Raw genomic sequence first — 21,490 nt, forward strand, 5'->3', positions numbered from 1 at the left:
CCTTGACTTCCACCTGCAACTAATACCTGTAAGATGACATTTAATAACAATTTAATAAAAAGTATATCTATAAAAGCATATCTTTAAAACAAAGTAAAACATGATACATTGAATATGCTATTTTGTGTTTTTACTAATATGGCGGTTTGTTCTGTGCAACCTTGATTCTCTCCATTACAGTACGAGCATTCATCGACAGCCTTTGTCAACCAGCCTCTGGCCCAGCCTTCGCCTGCAGCTTCATATTTAATAAAGTCAGCAACAGCCCCAGCTTCCAACTAGAGTTTTGAAGGAGCTGATTGCAGCCCCAGCCTTTGAATTGATATCTTGATTGACATCTTGTAATCAGCCAGCCTCTTTGCAGGTCCCAAGTGCTCCTTCCACCCCCAGTTTACAGCCTTTTTGCATTTGCAGCTACCGCCTGTAAGGTCACATTTAGAGAGTACATATAAAGCACAGTTAAAAAGAACATGGGCACCTTGAATATGTCATTTTACTTGTTTTAATTATGTGGAGATCTTTGCTGTGTACAACCTTGCTTTTCTCAGGACCTCAGTACCAGCATCTGGGCAGAGCTTTTGTGTACCAGCCTCTGCCCCAGCCGCCTCCTGCTCTTTCCAGCCTCAGCAGCTATCACAAGTCAGCTGGAACCCCAGTGTCCACCTGCAGCTTCTGACAGCCAGCCAGTGCAGCCACTGCCTTTAAGTTGCAGCCTCAGCCTTTGAGTGCAGTCTCTGGCAGTCGGCTTCAGTTTAATAATTCATCTAACTTTTTAGGACAGGCATTTTCAGGCCTCCAGGCAGCCTGAGGATTCAAAAAGGTAGCTCTAGGACCAGCGTCCCTCTGCAACTTTCAATAACCAGCAGCTAACTGAAAAAAAAAAAAAAAATGTAGACGTCACTCAATAATCTCTCAGCATATTGGTACTTCCATATATTTTAGACTTCTATATAATAATATATCAATATTCTTGAATATTATTACTGATGCATGAATGTGTAAGCAGTTGTTGTAGTTTGTCGTGATGGGGGTAGTTTTAATGATTTTATATACTGTTTGGTAGTTCACTGTCAAATTGTGCCATATTTTCTAAGACAATCATGTTTGATATTTACATCTTAATCTGCAGTGCTAGGTAACTATGGCAGACAAATAAATGTAAAGGAGTATAAGTATAAAATAGCAGAAAACACGCGTTTCACACAAGTACTTCAAATTTGTACTTGCTGAGGTACTTAGCCTCCTATGTACTATCCCATGCACAGTGGGGGGGGAACTCATTCCAAACGTCCAATAATTTGTCCACGGGGTGAGCGCGCCCTCCTACGATCACCTGCCATCCTCGCGCAGTGCCACCACCAGTGTTGTCGTGACATCGGACTGCCAGAGGAGGCAGTAGACGCTGTTGCAGTGACCACCGCTCCGCTACTGGCGTTACCAGTCCGACTCAGAGAAAGAACTAGGAAACAGGGGCCGCACAATTAACTATAGTACAAACAAGGGGAGGCGACGAACAAGGAAAACAAAGCATTTTTTGTTCCGAGGAGCCCCCGAGTTGCCTTTTGCTGTCTTGACAAATCAGAGGAAACTAGTAAAAACGCCGTTTGCAAGGTATTATGTTGTATGTATAATGTTATGAATAAATATTTGCAGGCATTGTAGTGTAAGGCTTCTTAAGCTAAAAACGGTTGCCTTAAAGTTAGCTAGTTAGCTACATTTGATAACGTTAGCTTGCTGGACAGCTCTCAGAAGGCAGGTACGTTTTAGCCGAACCTAGCCCACTGTTGATGATCTGCTAAAGTCAGGCATGGGCTTGATAGAACTAGCGCGAGGAGCCGCTGCCAGGCCTGGCTAACGTAATGCTAAGCTAGCTAACTGATGTTATCAATATTACGTTACAAAAGCGACTACCATAAACTTACTCCCTACATTGTTAACTATTTTATATGAAACTAGAGCAGCTAGATAGGGTTATTAAGCATTAGGCCTACCGAGGCCTTCTGTGTCGACAATACACACACTTGCACAGGCAAACCAGCAGCACTGTTGTTAGGGGACAGTGATTGAAATATTATAGGCCACGTTAGCTTTCAAACAGATTGAGCTGTCAAGTAAAGAGCAGAGGTAGCTGAATCACATATATTACTGGGGCTCTGTTGTCGTGCATTTGATAAACACAGAATTACTCAGTGAGCAAGTATCCATTTTGTTAACATTGCGCAAAGTTGGAAGGCTTTATACCATCACAAACCAGGCATGGAGAACACAGATGGGCGGTGCTCACTGTCAGGTTCATGTTGACCAACTTACAGAGCAGTAGGTTTGCAACTTGTTTAAGTTTTTAGGTTATGCGATTTTTTTACATTAGATAATAAGTGCAGCAGAAATAGCTTTGCTACACATGTAAATAAGTTAGCTAAATGACCGAACTAGCATTAGCTAACTGGTCGCAGTGGTCGTTAGCTCGCTGCCAGATGATAGTAGAGCATGCTGCTGTTTGGACTGAAGGGTGGGAGTGACGTTCACGTCTGAACTGTCCTCTGACACTGTTTTACTGTTTTTTTGGTGGGTAACTATAGGTCAGGCTGTTGTATGCCTGGATGTGTAAAGTCTGGTGTGCCTAACATGACGGTATTTTTTTCCTTTAAGACAGTTGGCAGGGGTTTGGACTTTGTTTCGTCTGCAGGGCCATGTTAGGTCAGTTTGTGGAAAGGTCAGGCCCACAGCACCTCTGACATTTGGTGGCCTGACAGTACTCCAGCACACGATAGCTGACAAGTAATGGAGTCATTGTGGGTTAAAGGTGACCAGCTGATTTTGAACCTGCCATATGTGTTTCCTCCCTATTTGCGTCAATGATACTGAAGCGGGTCAGGAGCAGAGGGGCGGTTCTCCTGTGCTGCCTGCTGGCTACATTAACGAGCATTAGCCTGTGTGAAAGACGGATTTGGCCACCTGGCGAAGTTGAGGTGTGTTTACACTATTGAAGCTGTAAGAATGCACAACTCAGGTGCTTGATTCACCAGTGAAATAAGGGACAGGTTTAATATTTCAGCCCAGTCACTCGTGACAAATCATATATGAATGGTGAACTGCACCTCCCACTTCGGCGTTGCTTGGTTTATATTCCTGGCCTCAGCGTTGCTTTCTAAATGTGGACTCCCTGCCAAGACCTGAGAGAGAGAGTCTGACTGCTGGAGGGTTTGTGTTTAGAGCTTAGAGGATCTCGGGAAGACAACAGGTTGGTTTTATACTTTTAAACCAGTGCCTCTTAGTGTTTGATGTACCTCTAAGTGACTAAATGACTTGTGTTGATGTTTTGTGGCACACCTTAGTATCATACTGGAAACGGATGTCTCACTGTGTACCAAGCTTAAGGCAAATCTTTTTAGTTAAAATGATCATGAGACTGAGATTAAGTTTTAATTTATATGTTTTTCTGTCTTGGGTTCTTAGAATAGGTTTTGTAGCCATTCTACACAAACCATACTGTTAGCAAAGAAGCACATTTAGGCTGCTGTGTTGCTAATTAAACTCTGTGATAGCCCGGGCTCTCTCAGCTTATTGGTTATTGCTTATCCGTTCAGAAAATTTGCCTTTTGCCCCATAGTGTATGTAAGGTGGTAGGTTGGGTCAGTGAAATGAGTAGATAAGGGTCCTTGTTAAGTAACCCAGTTAAATAAAAGCAGCATTGAGATAGGGTTGTCACATCTGTCAGTTGCATTGCCCATTCCACTGCTGTGGCTTTTGTATCATGGTTCATTTTTATCCTAGGACAGAGGTTTTTGTATAGAGAGAAGACTCTCTATAGTACAATATGTTTAGTAATGTGTTTACTTAGATATATGTTAGTCACTGTACAGGTAGTGAATCATACAAAGGTTTGAGGCTATGTCATGGTGTAAGAAGGCCTACATCACAGCAAATACTGTATGGTTAATCGTTTACTAACATTAACCAGTTGAGATTGTAGATTGTACTATTGCTCAGTGACGAATTAGAGGTTAGATACATATTTTTTCCCTCCGGTGCCTTTGTATTTTATTGTTCATTAGGGCATAAATCACAGTTTGGCATTCAGGGTTACGTGCCAATGTAGTTCGTTTTACAGCAGGTGCTAGTAGTGCTTTTCATTGGGATACTTGGAGTGTACCTGTCTTTGCTCCACATGACCACACCAGAGCAACAATTGCATTAGGTCTGAAAGATGGACTTAAGTTGTGGAAACCAGACTTAGCCCACCAACAGTAGGTTTTTTGGGGATAAGCTCGAACAGCACTACCTGCTTTTCTCTCTTAATCTGAAGTTGTTTTTCATACTCTACTCTAGGGCTAGGAATCACAGGGTAACTCACAATGTTGCAAGATAATTTGCCCACAATAACAACAGTAGTGTCACAACTCAAATGATTATTTTACAAGTCTCATATAGGATGAAACACATCTACAATACAAAACAGTATCTGTGCAACTATCATATTCTATATTATAGGAAAACAATCTTCTAAAAAGGTGCAATGTGTATATTTGTATTTTGTACAAATGACTCAAACCTGCACTGCATTCACTGGCTTATTATAAGTGTTCAGTTCAGAAAGATTTATAAACATATGGGATGATTTTAACAGACACAGCAGCGTGAATAGTGTTCTGTTATTTTAATAACAAACTGCCATAAACTGGAGTTATGTCCGATTTAATGAAGTTTAAATATCTGTAGAAAAGAAAGTAAATGCATTTGTCTCAGTAACACAAAAGAAAGCATCACATCACTGGTGCTAAAGTATAAACGACTTATTGCAAGAGATGGTGTAATAATATAATGCAATATTGATCACTTCTCACCACATGAGCAGCGAGTGACAAATAGGGGAGTGGTAGTTTAAGTGAGAGTTCAGTGAGCTTTATTAGATAATTTTGGGATTTACATTGTCTAATACATACACAATGTCAAGATAGTTGTATTTTCATATTGTGCATTAAATAATACTACATACTGACCTGACATAAGACCCAGCCATATGTGAAGTTAGTATAATCTTAAACTTATGATTTGTTGTTGAAGATCCACACGTAGTTGACCTATATCTACATTCTTAAGATCTGTTTTGTCAGTTTTTGCCCAGACTTGCATGATCTGATTGCTATGTCTGCATGAGTATGATTACAAAATAATTTGTGAGTTACAGGCTATATTTTTGTAATCACCGTCTTTATTACTACACCACCCACTTCTGTAGTTTTCTACAACACTAGCTTGAGTACAGTATTAGATAGATATTGTCTGTAAATAAAATGTATAGTGCAACAACATTAACGTAGGTTCCTCCATCTTGAAAGGGCTCTGATCCAGTTTTATATTTAATTCCTCAGGTGGACAGTCCGCTGCCTGGTTGCTCGTGGTAACTCTCCGCCATGCCTTTCCCCTTTGGCAAGTCCCACAAGTCGCCGGCAGACATCGTCAAGAACCTTAAGGATAGCATGACAGTGCTTGAGAAGCATGACATCTCTGACAAAAAGGCAGAGAAGGTACGGTGAATCTCACACAATTTTAGTTGTTCGTCACTTTCACTTGTGGAATTTATCACGTCTGAAATGTCAATTGGAGCCAAAAAAGTAATTTTTAAGGGAGCTTTCTAAAGCTTGAAATAATGTGATGTCCATTTTATAGTCTTTATATTGCTGTGTGTAAATACGTATGCATATATTTAGGCCACAGAGGAGGTGTCAAAGAGCCTGGTGGCCATGAAGGAGATCCTATATGGGACTAATGAGAAAGAGCCCCAGACCGAAGCAGTGGCCCAGCTAGCCCAGGAGCTCTACAACAGTGGCCTACTTAGCACCCTGATAGCAGACCTGCAGCTCATCGACTTTGAGGTGAGACTTCATGTGTCCTTTGTAGGAGTAGAACAAAAAGGAGGAGAAAAATATTGAATGAATGAGTGTGAAAGTATGGGAAATATAGGATTAACGATTTAATACTAAGAGCGTGCAGTGAAGTGGTCTTAGTTTATCTAAGGTATGTATAGAGTAAGAATGTGTCTTGTGAGAGAAAGGGATCCATAGGTTTTAAAAATGTACACTCAGTAGTGAGGACAGTTTGGTATATGTGACAGACCTGCCTATGTCGATATGTGGGTAAAGTCATGTCTCGCTGCAATATGTCAGACTGGTGCTGTGTCGTAACTGCTACTGCAGGCTTCCCTGACTCATCCTATCACAGCATGATTCATTTTGTTGTGTGATCTCTCTCTTCCTCTTTAACTGTCTACAAGTCTCCTTTCCTGTTTAAAGGCAAAAGCTGGTGAAGAATTGCAAATCACTCAAGTGCAACAGAGAAATATGACAGCGACTTAACAGATGTTTAAAACATTTCTGCATTCATTTGGTGTATGCTGAATTTCTATCAGTATGACCTTTTTTTGGCTGGTCTGCCACAGCGAGGCCATCCCCAGAAACGCATATGTCCATGACTGACTGAGTGCTTAAGTTACACCATTAGTCAGCCAGCCGAGTGTTGGAGTTTCCCTATGGCTGTTGCTTTTTTCAAAATGAATTGGCACAAACAGTTTCTATATCATCAAAAGGGGTCGTTTACAGATAATGTTGCTAACTAAGCACTTTTGTTGCTAGAATAATCGACTTTTCACATCCCTTTAGTGAGCACCTAGTGACAAATCTAGCAAATGTTTGGACAAACCTTAGCTACTTTCCATAGAAGAGAGTGTACAGTAATTTTACCTCACGAGTGTGAAGTCAGGCTTTCCCTCCGGAGGCCCATCTTTTATATGCGTCTCATTTAATTGACCACATGGCAGCTGCATAGACGTGAATGAGCATCTAACTTTCTCTCTGAGTGATCATTTTACAAGGCAATATAGCCGAAATCAAACTTTACATACAAACTTTAGCGTTATCAAGCTATTAATTCTTTATCTGTTACCATCAGGGTAAAAAAGATGTTGCTCAGATCTTCAACAACATTTTGAGGCGTCAAATTGGCACTCGGACACCCACGGTGGAGTACCTCTGCACCCAGCAGAATATCCTCTTTATGTTGCTTAAAGGGTAAGGAAACACACACACAGAGTAATTATGTTCCCCTTGATCATTAAAATTCTTGTACATGTTAACACATTATGGAGTAGTCCAAGAAACTTCCTAAGTAACTTCCTTACATAAAAGGAAACGTTTTCTAATGGAGTGGCTGTGCCTAAAGAGGAAGAATGAAAATAGGCTCAAATGTTTATGCCAATGAAGCAACATTGTATTTTGGTAGAAGCTGTGCCTTTCCAGCTTCCTGTGATATAAGTTTAAACTATTGCTGATGATTTTTTAGAAGTTTTTCCTTTGCTCCATGAGTCTTCTTTTCTCCATGAAGCAATAGTGACTACAAACACAAAAACAACTGGTAAAGATGACAGTATTTGAACTTATATCAGTATTGTGCCCAGGAATGTAGAGAAGCCGAAGCTCTTCCTAGGATTTCATGCTTTTAAAGCCAGATTTATATTTGAATATTTTTTTTTAAATCTTCATTCCACTTTAATAAATAACAAAAAACTAGATTGTCCAAAAACGAGTTAAAAATCCCAAATATATTTGTGTTACATATTGTTTGAAAAATTAATTGGGTTTGATACCTTTGCCTAACACATATTTGGCAGATGTTCTTTATGTGTCACATTTGCAAGCTAAGGATGGACGCACCACTTTCCTATTTCAGATCTTTGACACACGTTGATGCTCCAGACTAACAGCAGCTTTACCACATTCACTCCCTTGATTGGCACATTTTGGCTATGAAATGCATTATATGCCACAACTTTACATGACTGGTGTATTTCATTATTTTGTGTTTGTTCAATTACACCTAAGAGACCCCATTTAAATGTTTATAACAAAGCAGTCTTCTGAGAGACCCTACACCGTGTGCAAACATCTTTTTACAGAAATAATTAATCAGTTATCTTCATTAATGATCTAATTAGCAAAGTTGGTCATGTCTAACACTGTATTTCATGATTATGACAGAACATTAGGCACCTCACTTACCTCTTGTACCTCTAGGTTTGCTCTCCTTTGCTATCAACAGTTCAATATACTTTTGTCTTGTGTTGCTGTTTTGTCCAGGTATGAGTCTCCAGAGATTGCCCTAAACTGCGGTATCATGTTGAGGGAGTGCATCAGACATGAACCACTGGCTAAAATCACACTGTGGTCAGAGCAGTTCTATGACTTCTTCAGATATGTGGAGATGTCCACGTTCGACATTGCCTCAGACGCATTTGCCACTTTCAAAGTAAGTTGAAAGTTGTTCAGCTGTTGGATCTAGGCTGATTTTGTTTGAGTAATGCTCTGAGAAAGCTTACTCCGTAGATGTTAAACCATTGACTCTTTTGCAAAAGAAACCAAAAGCATAATTTCAAAATTTATGAATTGACATACTGTAAGAGATGAGCAGAGATGCTTTTTACAGTTTCATGACATCTATCTTCAGTGTCCCTATTTCCTACTTTCTGCTACTTTGTTGTTGGTGGTGGTGGTGGTTTTACATTATATAATTTAAAATATTGTAACTAACATGAAACCTCAAACAGGAAATTTGATAATGCATTGGCTGCAAGTGGCTGCTGCTGCTACTGCTGATATTGCCATTATAATGACACATTGACACAAACAGAGTTGGAGATTGGATTTGGAGCTGCTATAATGGGAAAGACAGGGTTTATATGCAGAGTTTTGAGTTATGATTTAGAGCTGTCATGAATCTGCCTCTAACCTTCAAAACAGAAAGTCATGGTGGCTGTTGTGAAAATCCTGTTCAAAAATCCCAGAAATGTTCCACTTGAATTCAATTTCTGATTAAATATTACTAGAAACAGATGCAGTTGCACAGTCATGCCTAATTTCATATTTACGTATTACACTTGGATTAATGAACCGTTTATATTAAGTCATATTAGCGTATAAACCACTTCTTGTAGTTTGTTGTTTGTTTAAGCTTCTATGAAAACTGCTCAGTTTTAAACTGAAATTTAAAAGTATGGGGAAAATGTTGAGCTATTCACACAAACTTTTACACCACAGCTTAATGAAAACTAAAAACTAAAACTTTTTAATTCTGGCATTTAATCCTGGATCTTTTAATACAAAGCCTTTTATATTCCTTCCAAAAAACGATAATTTGCTACAGATAATCAAGTCCTCTTATGTCTTTAAAAATTATTATGTTCATAAATATCAATAATCACGCTGTAACCCTAAACATTTTTCTGTCTAATTTGAGGTTCAGGAGTTTTCTGTTTTTTTGACAAAATTGCAATGCATTTCTCAGGCTTATTTCTGCATATGTTGGAGTTTGTTGTACCTGCATTGTCCAAATGGAGACAAATGGGACCAGGCTACGCGAAAAACATTAGTCTGAATGTATTTCTAATAGTTTGCATTGTCTATTTCCAGGACCTCCTCACAAGACACAAGCTACTGAGTGCAGAGTTTCTGGAGCAACATTATGACAGAGTGAGTCCACACTTAATTAGAAAGCCAGTATTTAATGGGGTGTCACCCAAAGTGACATCAAAATTTTCATGTAGCAAAAATCTTCATCAGTACAGAGTTTATCACAAAAAAATGAAGGTAGCAAAGAATCATTCATCAGTCAGTCTTAACTCTACGCATTTCTCTACTACTTTCGTGCAACACATACCAGTTATTTAAAGCTCTGGCCTGTTATTGGAATTCAGTGTGTCTGAGATGACTATTTGTAAAAGCTTCAGAAGAACCACACTGTTTCCTTTTTACCAGTTACATGTGAATTACAACTGTGGCAGTCTGAGTGCTTGGCATGCCTGTAGTCCCTTTCCTAACAACATCAAACCAGCCATTTGGGGTATCATTTGCAGGCTGTGAACACAAAGTAGCTGTCAGTCTGTGAGGGAAAATCTCTAATTTTCCTGTCATTGTCCTTTGATACAAGAAACAGATGCAATTGTGAAAACCACTACTTGACGCATTTAGATGACACACTCCCTCTCACCCCCAGCCACCTATTTCTTTCTGTCTTCTCTCTCTCTCTCTCTCTCTCTCACCACCTCTTTCTCTCTCTCTAGTTCTTTAGTGAATATGAGAAGTTGCTCCACTCAGAAAACTACGTGACTAAAAGGCAGTCCCTCAAGGTAAGGACCCTGAGTCATGCCAGTAAACAGGTTTCATGTAGTAGCGCAACTCTGTTAAGAGAGCTATTTAAAGATGGGGTCTTGTCAGTGTTTGGTTTCACTAAACGTTTCCATCCCCATCACCTTGTCATGACTGCCATCTAGTGTTTGGACCAAGAATTTTTTTTTTTGACATGTCTTTTAAAACCACTTTAATATCTAGTGTTTTCTTCACTTGCCAAATGTTTTTGACAATACATTTAGTGCATAATTTCACCTGAATGTGAATATTAAGCATTTTGTAGCTCTGAAGCCACAATCTGTATCTCAAATGTAGAGAAATGGATCCCCCACTGCCAAAAATTATTACCCAAGATTGAAACCCGCTCCCTCCCTCAAATTGGTAGTTATGTTTCATTGTTGATTTCTAATGCTGTTTAAGGTCGGTTAACACTAGTAACATTTCCACTTAAAGGCGGTCAAATGGGCCTGTATTTTCAATCATGATGCAGATTTTTCAAACTAATTACACTAAACATTTATGTGGGCAAAGGAAATTACAATTAACCAATTGTAATTTGTGTCAATTTGGCAAATCTGCAACTGTTTGCCAATTTAAAAATTTTTTTTTTAAAAATTCAAATTAATAATAATTGCTGTTTTTCACTCTGAAATGATCTAGTTACTGGGGGAGTTGCTTCTTGACCGGCACAATTTCACCATAATGACGAAATATATCAGCAAGCCAGAGAATCTCAAACTAATGATGAATCTGCTACGGGACAAAAGCCGCAACATCCAGTTTGAGGCTTTCCATGTTTTTAAGGTAAAAATCAAAGCACAGTTTAAGGTGTGTGTCCATGAGGTATCTTTAACAAACAATAAAAGGCTTAGAGGTAAAGGAAGGTTAAAAAAACAAAAACATTTTCAGAGGTGCCAAGAGGCTCATAACCTTACCTCAGGTATAGTGCATTCAGCATTCTGCTAGCAGAGAAAAATATATGAAAACAAATAACAGACAAAAAAACTTTCCGGTTATTTTTTTTGCACTTTTAAGCAAGGACAAATATCAACTTTAAACTCCCACCTTTTCATCTTTGATCATTCATATAAAGTGACAAAGATGAGCACCTCTTTGAAAAGTTAAAAGTAATTTGACATAGAAGTCTTTAATGTGGTGTCACTAAAAGCAGCTGCTGCTACTCTAAATCCACTCAAAATAGATGCCTAGTGGGCACACGTCCTTGCAGTTGTATCAAACATGTGGTCAGCATTAAACGTAGCACACATTATCTTCATATATTATAATCCTTGTCTTCTTCCTCCACTACCAGGTGTTTGTGGCCAACCCCAACAAGACGCAGCCCATCCTTGACATCCTGCTGAAGAACCAGACCAAACTCATTGAGTTTCTCAGCAAGTTCCAGAACGACAGAACAGAGGATGAACAGTTCAATGATGAAAAGACTTACCTGGTCAAACAGATCCGGGACCTCAAGAGGCCTGCCCCACAGGAGGCCTGAGGAAAGTGCAGACGTGGGGGGGAGGAGCCACCAGGACCATGTCTGGAACACATCCAGACAACATCTGCTTAACGGATCCATCAGCAGCTGCTGTTCTGGTTTCTGTACAAAAATCGAGGAAACAAATGAAAAACCGACGAAATACAAACGTACCCATATCAACTCATCAGGAAGTCGCCAGCTCCTCTGCTCCTCATAGAACATTTGATTTTTTTTTTTTTTTCTTTTTCAGTCTTTTTCCTTCAAAAGAAATGAGAGAAAATAATAGATGCTGCTGCTTTCTTGCACATTGAGACATGTTAAGTATATTAAAATGACACAACAGTCCATCAAACATAGTGACAGAATATGTCTGTGCATTTTAAGTAAGGCAGACTTCCTGATAGACACCAAGGATCAAAAATAGACACAAGTTTACACGCGTATATGTATTACATTAAAAGAAAAACATGCATACACACTTACTGGAAGAATATCAGCTAAAACCTTGTGATGGAAATGGTACGAGCAAGTTGAACATTGGTGTGTTTGTAGCATGCCTTGAAATGTGACAGATCCAAGGCTGTACCCGGCGTCGACTCTGTGATGGCCTGCCCAGTCTGGCTCCCATGTTCAGTGCCACAGACTCGGAAATGCACGTACATCACAGCAACCGCTACAGTTCGCATCTATGCCTTCATCCAATAAAGCAACAGTGGTTCATTTAACCGATTTGTGGGGACAAGCTCTCAGATGCCATCACACAGAACCATTTACCTCCTGTGCGCTTTGTTACGACACAGCACTTGAAGCACATGAGGAAAGGAGGGAGGGATGCAAGGTATGAATTTGGCAAAGCCTGAGAGTTGGGTCTCTTGATTATTTTCTGGAACAGGGTGAACATGTACATATGCCTTTTTTTTTTTTTTTTTGCTTTGTAGATTTTTGTTTAACCTTGACATATGAATATATATTATATATATATTACCTGAAACATCACGTTTTTGGTTAATTGTAATCAAATTACTTTCTAAACCATAAAAGAAACAACAAACAACTTAAATGACATTGTTTTTGCATTTCATTTTACTGCTGAAATGGTTGCTGGTGGGTTTCTTTGTACATAACTTAAAGGGCCAGCTCACATTTAGCTAACCTATAGGATATTAACAATTTGTACAGCAGAGGAATGTCATGGTATTAGCTCTGGATCTGTTAATCCTCTTTTTATTCTCCATCTACATTTTGAGTATCTCTCAGACGGCTGCAGGATTGTGAGCAGTGCAGAAGGGGAGGGAGGGGATTGAAAGAGTATTAACTGAAAAATTAAAGCTTGTGTGTTTGTGCACTTTGTGATGCACTGAGCGATCAACATCACCTAACTGGAGTCGAGGACTGGGGAGCCCGCCCCCCTCCTCAATTTCATTAACTTGTTGGGGTTTTTTTTTTTTTGGGGTGTTTTCTCTCCCTCATTCTCACCACTTGGCTGGTGGCCTGGAAGTGCTGTGTGGCCCCACAGTGAGTGTGCTTCAGGGGTGAGCTCATCAGGACATAGACAACTTGCCACATCATTTTACTTTCCCCCCTCTCTTCATGTTTGAGCCGTTCTCTTCGGAGGGTTGATAATTCCAGTACAATTATGAGTGTAAAGCATTGTGGGTAGCAGAGTACTTAGGGCATGTCGGATAGTCCTCACGGTGCTGAGCAAAACTGATGAAACCACAGATTTGTTACTTTACAGTGACTGACACGGTCCCTGCAATTGGACATATTTATACATTCAAACAGGCTAATAAAAACCATCTCAGTGCAGACATCAGCTCTACTCAGATAGCCCACAGTTCCTCCATGCGCACTGAACATGCATGTTCCTCCACTGGCTGTGCATGATGCTGTACTAAAGATGTTGTACTGGAATTGTTTCTTTTTTCCAAATATTTAACAACATTGAAATGTCAAACTGAACTCTTGGCTATGTGGCTGTATGCTGACTTTGACTCCAGTTTCAGCATAGAGTGTGTGGGTGCTTTCAGAAGTGTCAAAGGCCTGGGCCCTGCAATCAAAATAAAGAAAAAAAAAAAAAACATTTGGAATATAATAAAGCTGTTGTCTTTTTCTTCCTGTGTGCAGAAACCGCACATCTGTCAAATATGTGTTATAATTGGGGTATGTACATCAGCTTGGTATATAAATTGGTGGGGATAGTACCCCAGTAAGTAGCTCTACCACAATGTAAAAATACTCAATTAAAGCAAAGGTCATGCATTCAAAAATGTACACAGTTTTTACACAGTATTTAAGTATTGTCAGCAAAATATATTTTAGTAACAAAAGTAAATTAGTTGGTACCCAGCATTTTCATGTTGTAGCATGTCAAGTTGTAGATTACAACAACCATTTCTTAAATACTGTTGGGAATGAGGAAGACATTTCATAAGCTCCTTATATGGTTTAACTGAAAAATATCCATCTGCAAATTGACTACTAACAATAGTAGTCAATACCCAGTAAATGTAGTGGAGTAGAAGTTAGTATATGTCTCTGAAATGGAGTGGAGTCGAAAGGTTAGGTAACATTATGGATATAGTCAGAGCTGCACTGAATGTACTTAATTACGCTCTATGACTTAGTGGAGTGGGAATGGCTTATTTCAGCGTGGTCTGGTAAACAGTTTATGCAACTCGCCCCTGTTTGGAAGAAATTCAGCCCTCCCCAACAATGACGCAGTTAGCTGTTTTACTGATGGACGAAGTGGGTTTTCTGACCAAAGCCATTCAAACCCTTCCCACCGTTTCCTCGCTCAACTTTCACTCTCCTTGTTAGCACGTGTAACTGAAGTCTTAGGAAAAAGTTGCGGCGGGTGATGTCCGGCCTCCTGGGGCCAGCGGGGAACCGGGTGGGGGGGGGTGAAAACAGCATCGATGGGTTTCACGTTTTCGTGGCGAACCTGTAAGGAAACAGTGGTGGAGCAGGCGGTGTACAGTGGGGGAGTCAGGGCGTTTCGGCTGCAGACAGCTGCCCCGTGAAACAGAGGACACCTCAGAGCTGAGAGAGTGAAAGGGGGGGGAGCTGAAACTCCCCAAGGGAACTACAATGTCACATTTTCATTTCATACCTCGCTATGGGGAAAATATCGATTATGGCCGCTATAGGGACCTTTAACTTCAAAACAAGGCGTGTTTCAGTTTTGGTTAACGGGCGTTCATTTGGCTAGAATGAGCGGCTACTGGTCGGTGAACCGGATGCACGCGGAAGTCGACAGGGGAATGTGATGCTGAATTAGATAAGAGCTCATACAATGGTGTGTTTTGTTTTGTTTTTGTTTTGTTTTTGTTTGTTTGAATGGAGTTTATCCCCTTTACAACGCTATCATAAACAGAAAAGCAACGGACCGCTCCTTTAAGGGCAGATTCAAAAATAAATAAATAATTTAAAGGGAAAAAAAAACAGCACACTTCCGGTGGATAAAGACAAAACCAGAGAGAAAAGCAGCCCAGCTGTGAGAAGAGGGCGGCCCATCGACGAGGTGAGGGGACTTGTTTCAGGACAGTGTCCAGCTATCGTTGACACAGACGAGCTCAGAAGGCGCCTGCAGCAGACCGACAGACCACCAGTGACACTGAGCCATGGTGAAAATCAGTTTCCAGTCAGTCGCGGGACAGAAAGTGGAAAAGGAGAATGATGGCGACAAGACCGAAATTCTCATCCCTCACCCGATGGTGAGTAACGCGTCGCTTAGCGTTATTTCTCCCACTAATAATGCTTGTCATTGTCGCCTTAATATGACAGTTATGTAATGTGACGCCTGCCGTGTCCAGGCTCCCCTGCCTGGCGGGTCGGCAGGGCAGCCTGCACCTACACAGCCATGACCAGCAGGGGATTTTTGACGGCATCTATCGCCATTTGGTTGGAAACAAAACATGTCATCCTCGTGATGGTTTCCACTGCGCCAGTGCGCTTATTGCAGGATTGATGCAAGTTCTCACAATGTGCAAATGCATGCTCTTTGTTCAGGACAACATATACAATTACAAGCAAAAAGCAATTTAACAATATAAAGGCTTTGTATTGGGTTTTGCTGTAGAAGGGACATGGCTGCTCACAATTTTTTCCTTCAGTGCAGATTTTAATGAACAACTCCCCACTTTTTTATTTTTATTTATATATATTTATATATATAATATATAATATATATATATATATATATATATATATATATATATATATATATATATATATATATATATATATATATATAGAGGTAGAAGGCAGATGGGTTGTTGTGGCTTGCAACACATGCAAGATCATTTTTACAGCTCTAGAGAAGGGCAGAGCAGTGGAGTCCTCAACTTTGCTGCAGGGGCAGTAGGGCCCAGTGTGGCCCCGACCCTTATCAAATTTACATCACCAAGCCCCAAACATGTTGAACTAATAATGGAATGTAGATAGGACATCAGGCAGTGATATAAAGAGAGTATTGCACAAGTACAGGGCTGGAGTGGCTGTGTGACTCTCATCACACAGACAGGGCTCATGGTGTGTCACGCTCTTAGTTGGTGTTAAAGAGCCTCTATCTCTCTCAGCGGGGAAGGGAGAACACAAAGAACTGAGTCTCACAGAACTGTGTGAGTGCACAGTTGTAGCCTTGTACCCTAGGCACCCTCTGTCTCCAAATGCTTCCACAACCAACAGTACACCTAAGTGAAACATGTAATTCTGCGTACAGCATGTAGCATAGACACTCTTCCAGTGTTAGTCGCACAATATATTGCAAACATTGTGAAACAAGTGGACTGCCTTCAACCTTTTTGTGTTGTTTCATTTTTAAAATGATGGAACCTGTTCACACAGGATTGTCATAATTTTTCTCTGAAGTTTCTACTAAGAGCCATTTCGTTCCAGCTAAGAATAGCAACCTTTTTTTTTTTTTTTTTTTTTTTTAACAGAGCCATCATTTTTTCTCAAAATAATTTTACCTGCCATAAGCAAAGGGCAGTAAAGCTACAGTCACCGCGGAGCCACTTCTCTGTTAGCCATTATTCTTGTAAATGGCAGCTCACACTGAGTGAGTGGCTACTATTTGTGTGTAGTGCCACCCTGCCAACACAGGTTGGGCGCGTGGCACCAGCAGATGGGCTGCGAGACTTGAGGCGCCTGGGAAGATTACTCACCATTCCAGTCAAGTTTTCATTACCAAGCGCACGTCATCTCCTCCTCTGGCTGGGCTCAGGGTTACTAATTCCTGCTCGAAATGTGGCATTGCCATTTATGTGAGCTTCTATTTTAACAGTCAGTTAATTCAGGTCATTTCCAGCTGCTCGTCACGGTGATGATGGGTAAGCTGAAAGTTGGACTGAAGCTGCCTGGAAATCCTTATCTTTGCCCTTTTGAAGTATTAACTTGTGTGTTGTTTCTGTGTTTTCCAGGATGAGGAGGAGCTGGTCCTGCCGCTGCGGCCCAAGAAGTCTCTTCTCAACGGCCTGTGCTGCCTGACATTTGGTCTGGTTGTGTTTATGGCCGGTCTGGTCCTTGCCTCCATCTATGTCTACCGCTACTACTTTATACCTCATGTAAGACCTCATTATACTGTACTTTATGCTGTATGTGTGTCAGGTTGGTCTTTGCATCAAATACTGTAAATCATAAATTAAACACTGTCCATAATTTGTTATTCACATCACTGCTTTATAAGAAGGATATTTTTGCTACAGACTTATTTCTAAATGTTCCAGCTGGTGTGTTGATCTAAGTGCTGATTTTTGTGCGTGTGCATGCGTGTGCAGATCCCACAGGACAACCAGTTCCACTGCCAGGTGATTTATGAAGACTCTGTGTTCGCTCGGCTGCGTGGCCCTCAGGAGCTGGAGGAAAATGTCGGCATCTACTTGGCCGAAAACTATGAGAAGATCACTGTGCCCGTGCCTCACTTTGGAGGCAGCGACCCTGCTGACATAATCCATGACTTCCACAGAGTGAGGACAAACAGACACGTGCTGTATTAGACATATACAACCTGAATAGAGAGGAGGACAGAGTACACAACCACAGGAAAAAGTAAAGGAGTTTGAAAAGAAAAATGTAATATAAAACAAGAACACAGTCAGCAGCCATGCAAAGGGCCCTTTGAGGCTATAGCTAGGCACAGTGGTGCTTTGAGCTTAATGCCAATGTCAGCATACTAACAGGCTTGCAATCACAATGCTAACATGCTGATGTTTAACAGCTATAATGATGACCATGTTCACCATCTTAGTTTAACGTGTTCACATGCTAACATTTTCTAATGGGCACAATGTCAGGAATGTCATTTGATTTTCAGTCATACCAATACCAAAATATTGGACAACTTGAAATTTTGACCAGATGATGGTGCCAGAGTAAAAGTCAGGGGATCACCAACATCAGTAGGAGTCATCCTCTGGGGACCATTAAATGTCTGTACAAAATCTTAATGGCAATCAATTACATATTTCAGTGCGGACCAAAATGGTTTGTGGACTGTCTGATAGACAGCGCCATCTCTAAGAACCAACAGCTAGCATGGCTACAATCATTCAGATGCCACTACTAGAAACTACCAGCAGATAACGAGAGTTTAAACATTAGTGAAAAAAAGCTAAACCTGAGCACTGGTCTTCAGAGTTTGTCTTCAATAAACTGCTTTATTTTTCAGGGACTGACCGCCTACCATGACATTGCTCTGGACAAGTGCTACGTTATTGAGCTCAACACCACCATCGTGATGCCTCCACGCAACCTTTGGGAGCTTCTTATTAACGTCAAGGTAACACAACTGCAATGTTAGAAAACTTAGTTTCCTAATGATCATCATTTATTCTTGAATTCATCAAAATGAATGGCTTTACTTTTAGCCCTTGCTGTTAGCAAATACTGAGAACATTTGACTTTACCAATGTACACTGAAATGTAACAAAAACCCCCAACAAAAATCAAAAACTAAACAAAAGTCACGGCATTCACTCACTCATCTTTGCAAAATAGGTGTGGCTAGAGGTTTTGTGACGTAGTTGACTGCTTGCAAGAATAGTTGGTGAGCTAACAGCTACCATGCTAGCAGGCCAGGAAGATCCTAGTGCTGGTTAGTCCCAATAGCTCTCTGCGCTTCTTTCTATTTTCTCTGCACCTTGTACATTATTTCCTGAAATAAAGTGTTATTGATGAGGGAAAAATCCCTCTGAGCTAGCCAGCTAGCTTGCTGCTCCTTAGCTCGGTTGCTAATGGGAGGATAAATTCACAGTTTATTCAAAAGACGTATATGTACCATGGACTCCAGTCTCAAGACTTTTCGTAAACCACAATTCTGTTTTGAAGCAGTTTATACTCCAGCAGAGGAGGTTAAATAAAAGTGGGTGGTGCCACATGCTGTAACTAATAAGCTACAGTACATTATCTTTCTCCCGTCTGGACTCTTTGGCCCTCCAGTCCCTCAAAGGTCAGCACTGTCAAGACAGCTTGCTGCTGGTCAGTGGTGCAAATTCCTGTGTCACATTTCAGATTTGGATTTACTTCACCCCCAAGAGCAAATCCACTGGTCACTGCAATTCCACTTTGCTGCAGAATGATGCTGTTTTTAGTGCTGGTGTGACCATAGCATTAAACCTAAAAGCTGTGAAATGTGTGACCACGTGACAAGCCACTGTGGTCCGTTTTTGGACTATTCAGCTGTGTAGTGTTGGAAAACATTATTCCAGTCAGCTTGTTGTAATGGTACCACTACCCCTGTGTCTCCTGCAGAAGGGAACATACTTGCCTCAGACCTACATTATCCATGAAGAAATGGTGGTGACTGGCCGAGTGCACAACATGCGTCAGCTGGGACCGTTCATCTACCGCCTGTGCAACGGGAAGGACACGTACCGCCTGAACCGTCGTGTCACCCGCAGACGTAAGTTGGGGTTGATATGTGGGGGGCAGGGGGCATTTGAAAAAGCCTCCTGAGTCACCTGATAGATAGCAGTATGATCTGTGTTTTTAATTAATGGATAGAAGGAGCCTTAATGTTTTAAACTGTTGTGATGAGATCCGAAGCTCCGCACACACCAAAGTCGCATCGCTGATCCCCTCTCTGTGTCTCCTCTTCTTTCCCTCACAGGCATCAACAAGCGCGAGGCGGAGGACTGCCACCACATCCGTCACTTTGAGAATACATTTGTGGTGGAGACTGTTATCTGCGATGAAGCGTAGACACGACAGTGGCACATCCCCAGTCACTACCCCAGCCACTGTAGCACCCTCCGGTGGATCAGATCATGTCTGAGTTGCACTTTACTTGAGATTTTGATTTGATGTCCTTTGTTAAAGATTTTTTAAAATTTCACTGCCTGCCTGTTTTCTTTTTTTTTTTTTTCAGTTTCCCATAGGTGAAAATTTACCCTTAAGTGTGATGCAATACTAAACTGTTGGTTCTGTGACAGGATTTTCCATGTAGCAAAGTCCTTAAACCAATAATGAATTATAATTTCAAGACCTCTCCTCCTTGCTCTTTGGGGATTTGTACGATGGTTACTGTCGTTGGGAGGTGACAGTTGTTTTTTTGTTTGTTTTTTTTCTCCTGCCCTGGGGGTTACTTTGTGTCTCTCAGCACTGCTAACACGGTCATCTACACAAAGCATGAAGCCTTGCTTTCCTGAGCAAACATTATCCATAGATTTCAATTTTTTTTTTTTTCTCTCATGTTCTTAGTAATGTAAACATGTAACTACTGATGACTAGTTGCTTGCTAGCATCTTAATCCTGTTGCCTGTTGCTTCCTTGCCCCCTTTCTGCCTTTCCTTTTCCTAAAAAGCATCAATTCAACGTAGAGCTGCACTTTTTTGTATAATATTCCATCATAATTGGAACTAGTGAAGACCCATCATTTATTTTTGATGCTCTCATTTGTTTTTTTGTTTTTTTTGTTTTTATTATAATTTTTTTTGCTCTTCAAAATCTCCTTATCACTGCGTTTGTGAATCATTTTACAATAATGTCTTTGCTTTTCCTTGCATGTGTTTATCTATAAGAGAAAAACAGCACTGTTAGAATGTTTTGTAAACCAATGTTTAAAGCCTTAGTCCAGAGTCACAGACTGGATTAAAGTCAATACCACTGAAAGGGAGCATATAATATGATATGTTAGTTAAAAAACAAACAAACTCTGATCTGTATAATTTGTCTGCCGATGAAATCTGTCTGTGAATAAAGTAGTGAAAAAAATGTGGTATCTGTTAAGGCTTTATTTAATCTATGACCACAAAACCTTTGGAAAAATGACCCAATGACATAATTCTGCTGTAAGATGTTTTAAATACAATATGTATTAATGTTCCTAATTTATACAAAACATGTTTATTTGCTCATATAATTTCAGATGTATGGATCATCAAGTTTGTTTTTTGAAGTAGCAAGCCAGGTAAATAGAAATATTCAATGCAGATGTAATATTATTAGAACTAAACCACAGGCATTTGGCATCATTAGTAAAAAATCTACGGGCGCAGTTAACATTAATTGTGGCAGCTACATGTTGAAAGGCTTCAGTGCCACCAACTAGACATGATAACAGCAGTATGTTCCTCACACTAGTGGCACTGATTAATTTAGCATTTTAATCAGAGAAATATCAATGTTTTTCCTGGGTTTTTATTTATTATGCACAAGCAGTTCTAGTTTGGGATGCATGAACTTACCTTATCCCCTCTTGCATCGCACCCGTCTACTCAACCACAGCCAGTGAGAAAGTTCAGATGATCATTTGAGTATTTCACCTCTTAACGTCTGTGTTATTGGATATTGAACAGTCAGAGATAGGCTATTTTGCCAATCCTCACTG

At 40.4% G+C, this 21,490-nt stretch overlaps 2 protein-coding genes across 3 annotated transcripts; both read left to right on the top strand.

Annotated features, from left to right (window-relative positions):
- The first annotated feature begins 1,315 nt into the window (after positions 1-1,315).
- Positions 1,316-13,734, top strand: cab39 (calcium binding protein 39). 2 transcript variants are annotated; one of them, XM_040131506.1, is made up of 9 exons: positions 1,316-1,611; positions 5,373-5,528; positions 5,712-5,876; positions 6,949-7,067; positions 8,133-8,301; positions 9,462-9,521; positions 10,112-10,177; positions 10,839-10,982; positions 11,491-13,734. In XM_040131506.1, exons 2-9 carry the CDS (start codon positions 5,415-5,417, stop codon positions 11,677-11,679), a joined length of 1,026 nt encoding a protein of 341 aa, XP_039987440.1. In that variant the 5' UTR covers positions 1,316-1,611; positions 5,373-5,414; the 3' UTR covers positions 11,680-13,734. The 2 variants fall into 2 exon arrangements, with proteins under 2 accessions (XP_039987440.1, XP_039987441.1); XM_040131507.1 differs by lacking the exon at positions 1,316-1,611 and adding an exon at positions 2,868-3,241.
- Positions 13,735-14,872: 1,138 nt separating this feature from the next.
- itm2ca (integral membrane protein 2Ca) lies at positions 14,873-21,312 on the top strand. The gene is made up of 6 exons (XM_040131675.1): positions 14,873-15,377; positions 17,085-17,228; positions 17,442-17,630; positions 18,332-18,442; positions 19,414-19,564; positions 19,772-21,312. The coding sequence occupies exons 1-6, from the start codon at positions 15,285-15,287 to the stop codon at positions 19,861-19,863; spliced, it is 780 nt and encodes a 259-aa protein (XP_039987609.1). The 5' UTR covers positions 14,873-15,284; the 3' UTR covers positions 19,864-21,312.
- Positions 21,313-21,490: the final 178 nt, after the last annotated feature.

This window comes from Xiphias gladius, chromosome 7, assembly GCF_016859285.1.
Source record: "Xiphias gladius isolate SHS-SW01 ecotype Sanya breed wild chromosome 7, ASM1685928v1, whole genome shotgun sequence".
Lineage (NCBI taxonomy): Eukaryota > Metazoa > Chordata > Actinopteri > Istiophoriformes > Xiphiidae > Xiphias > Xiphias gladius.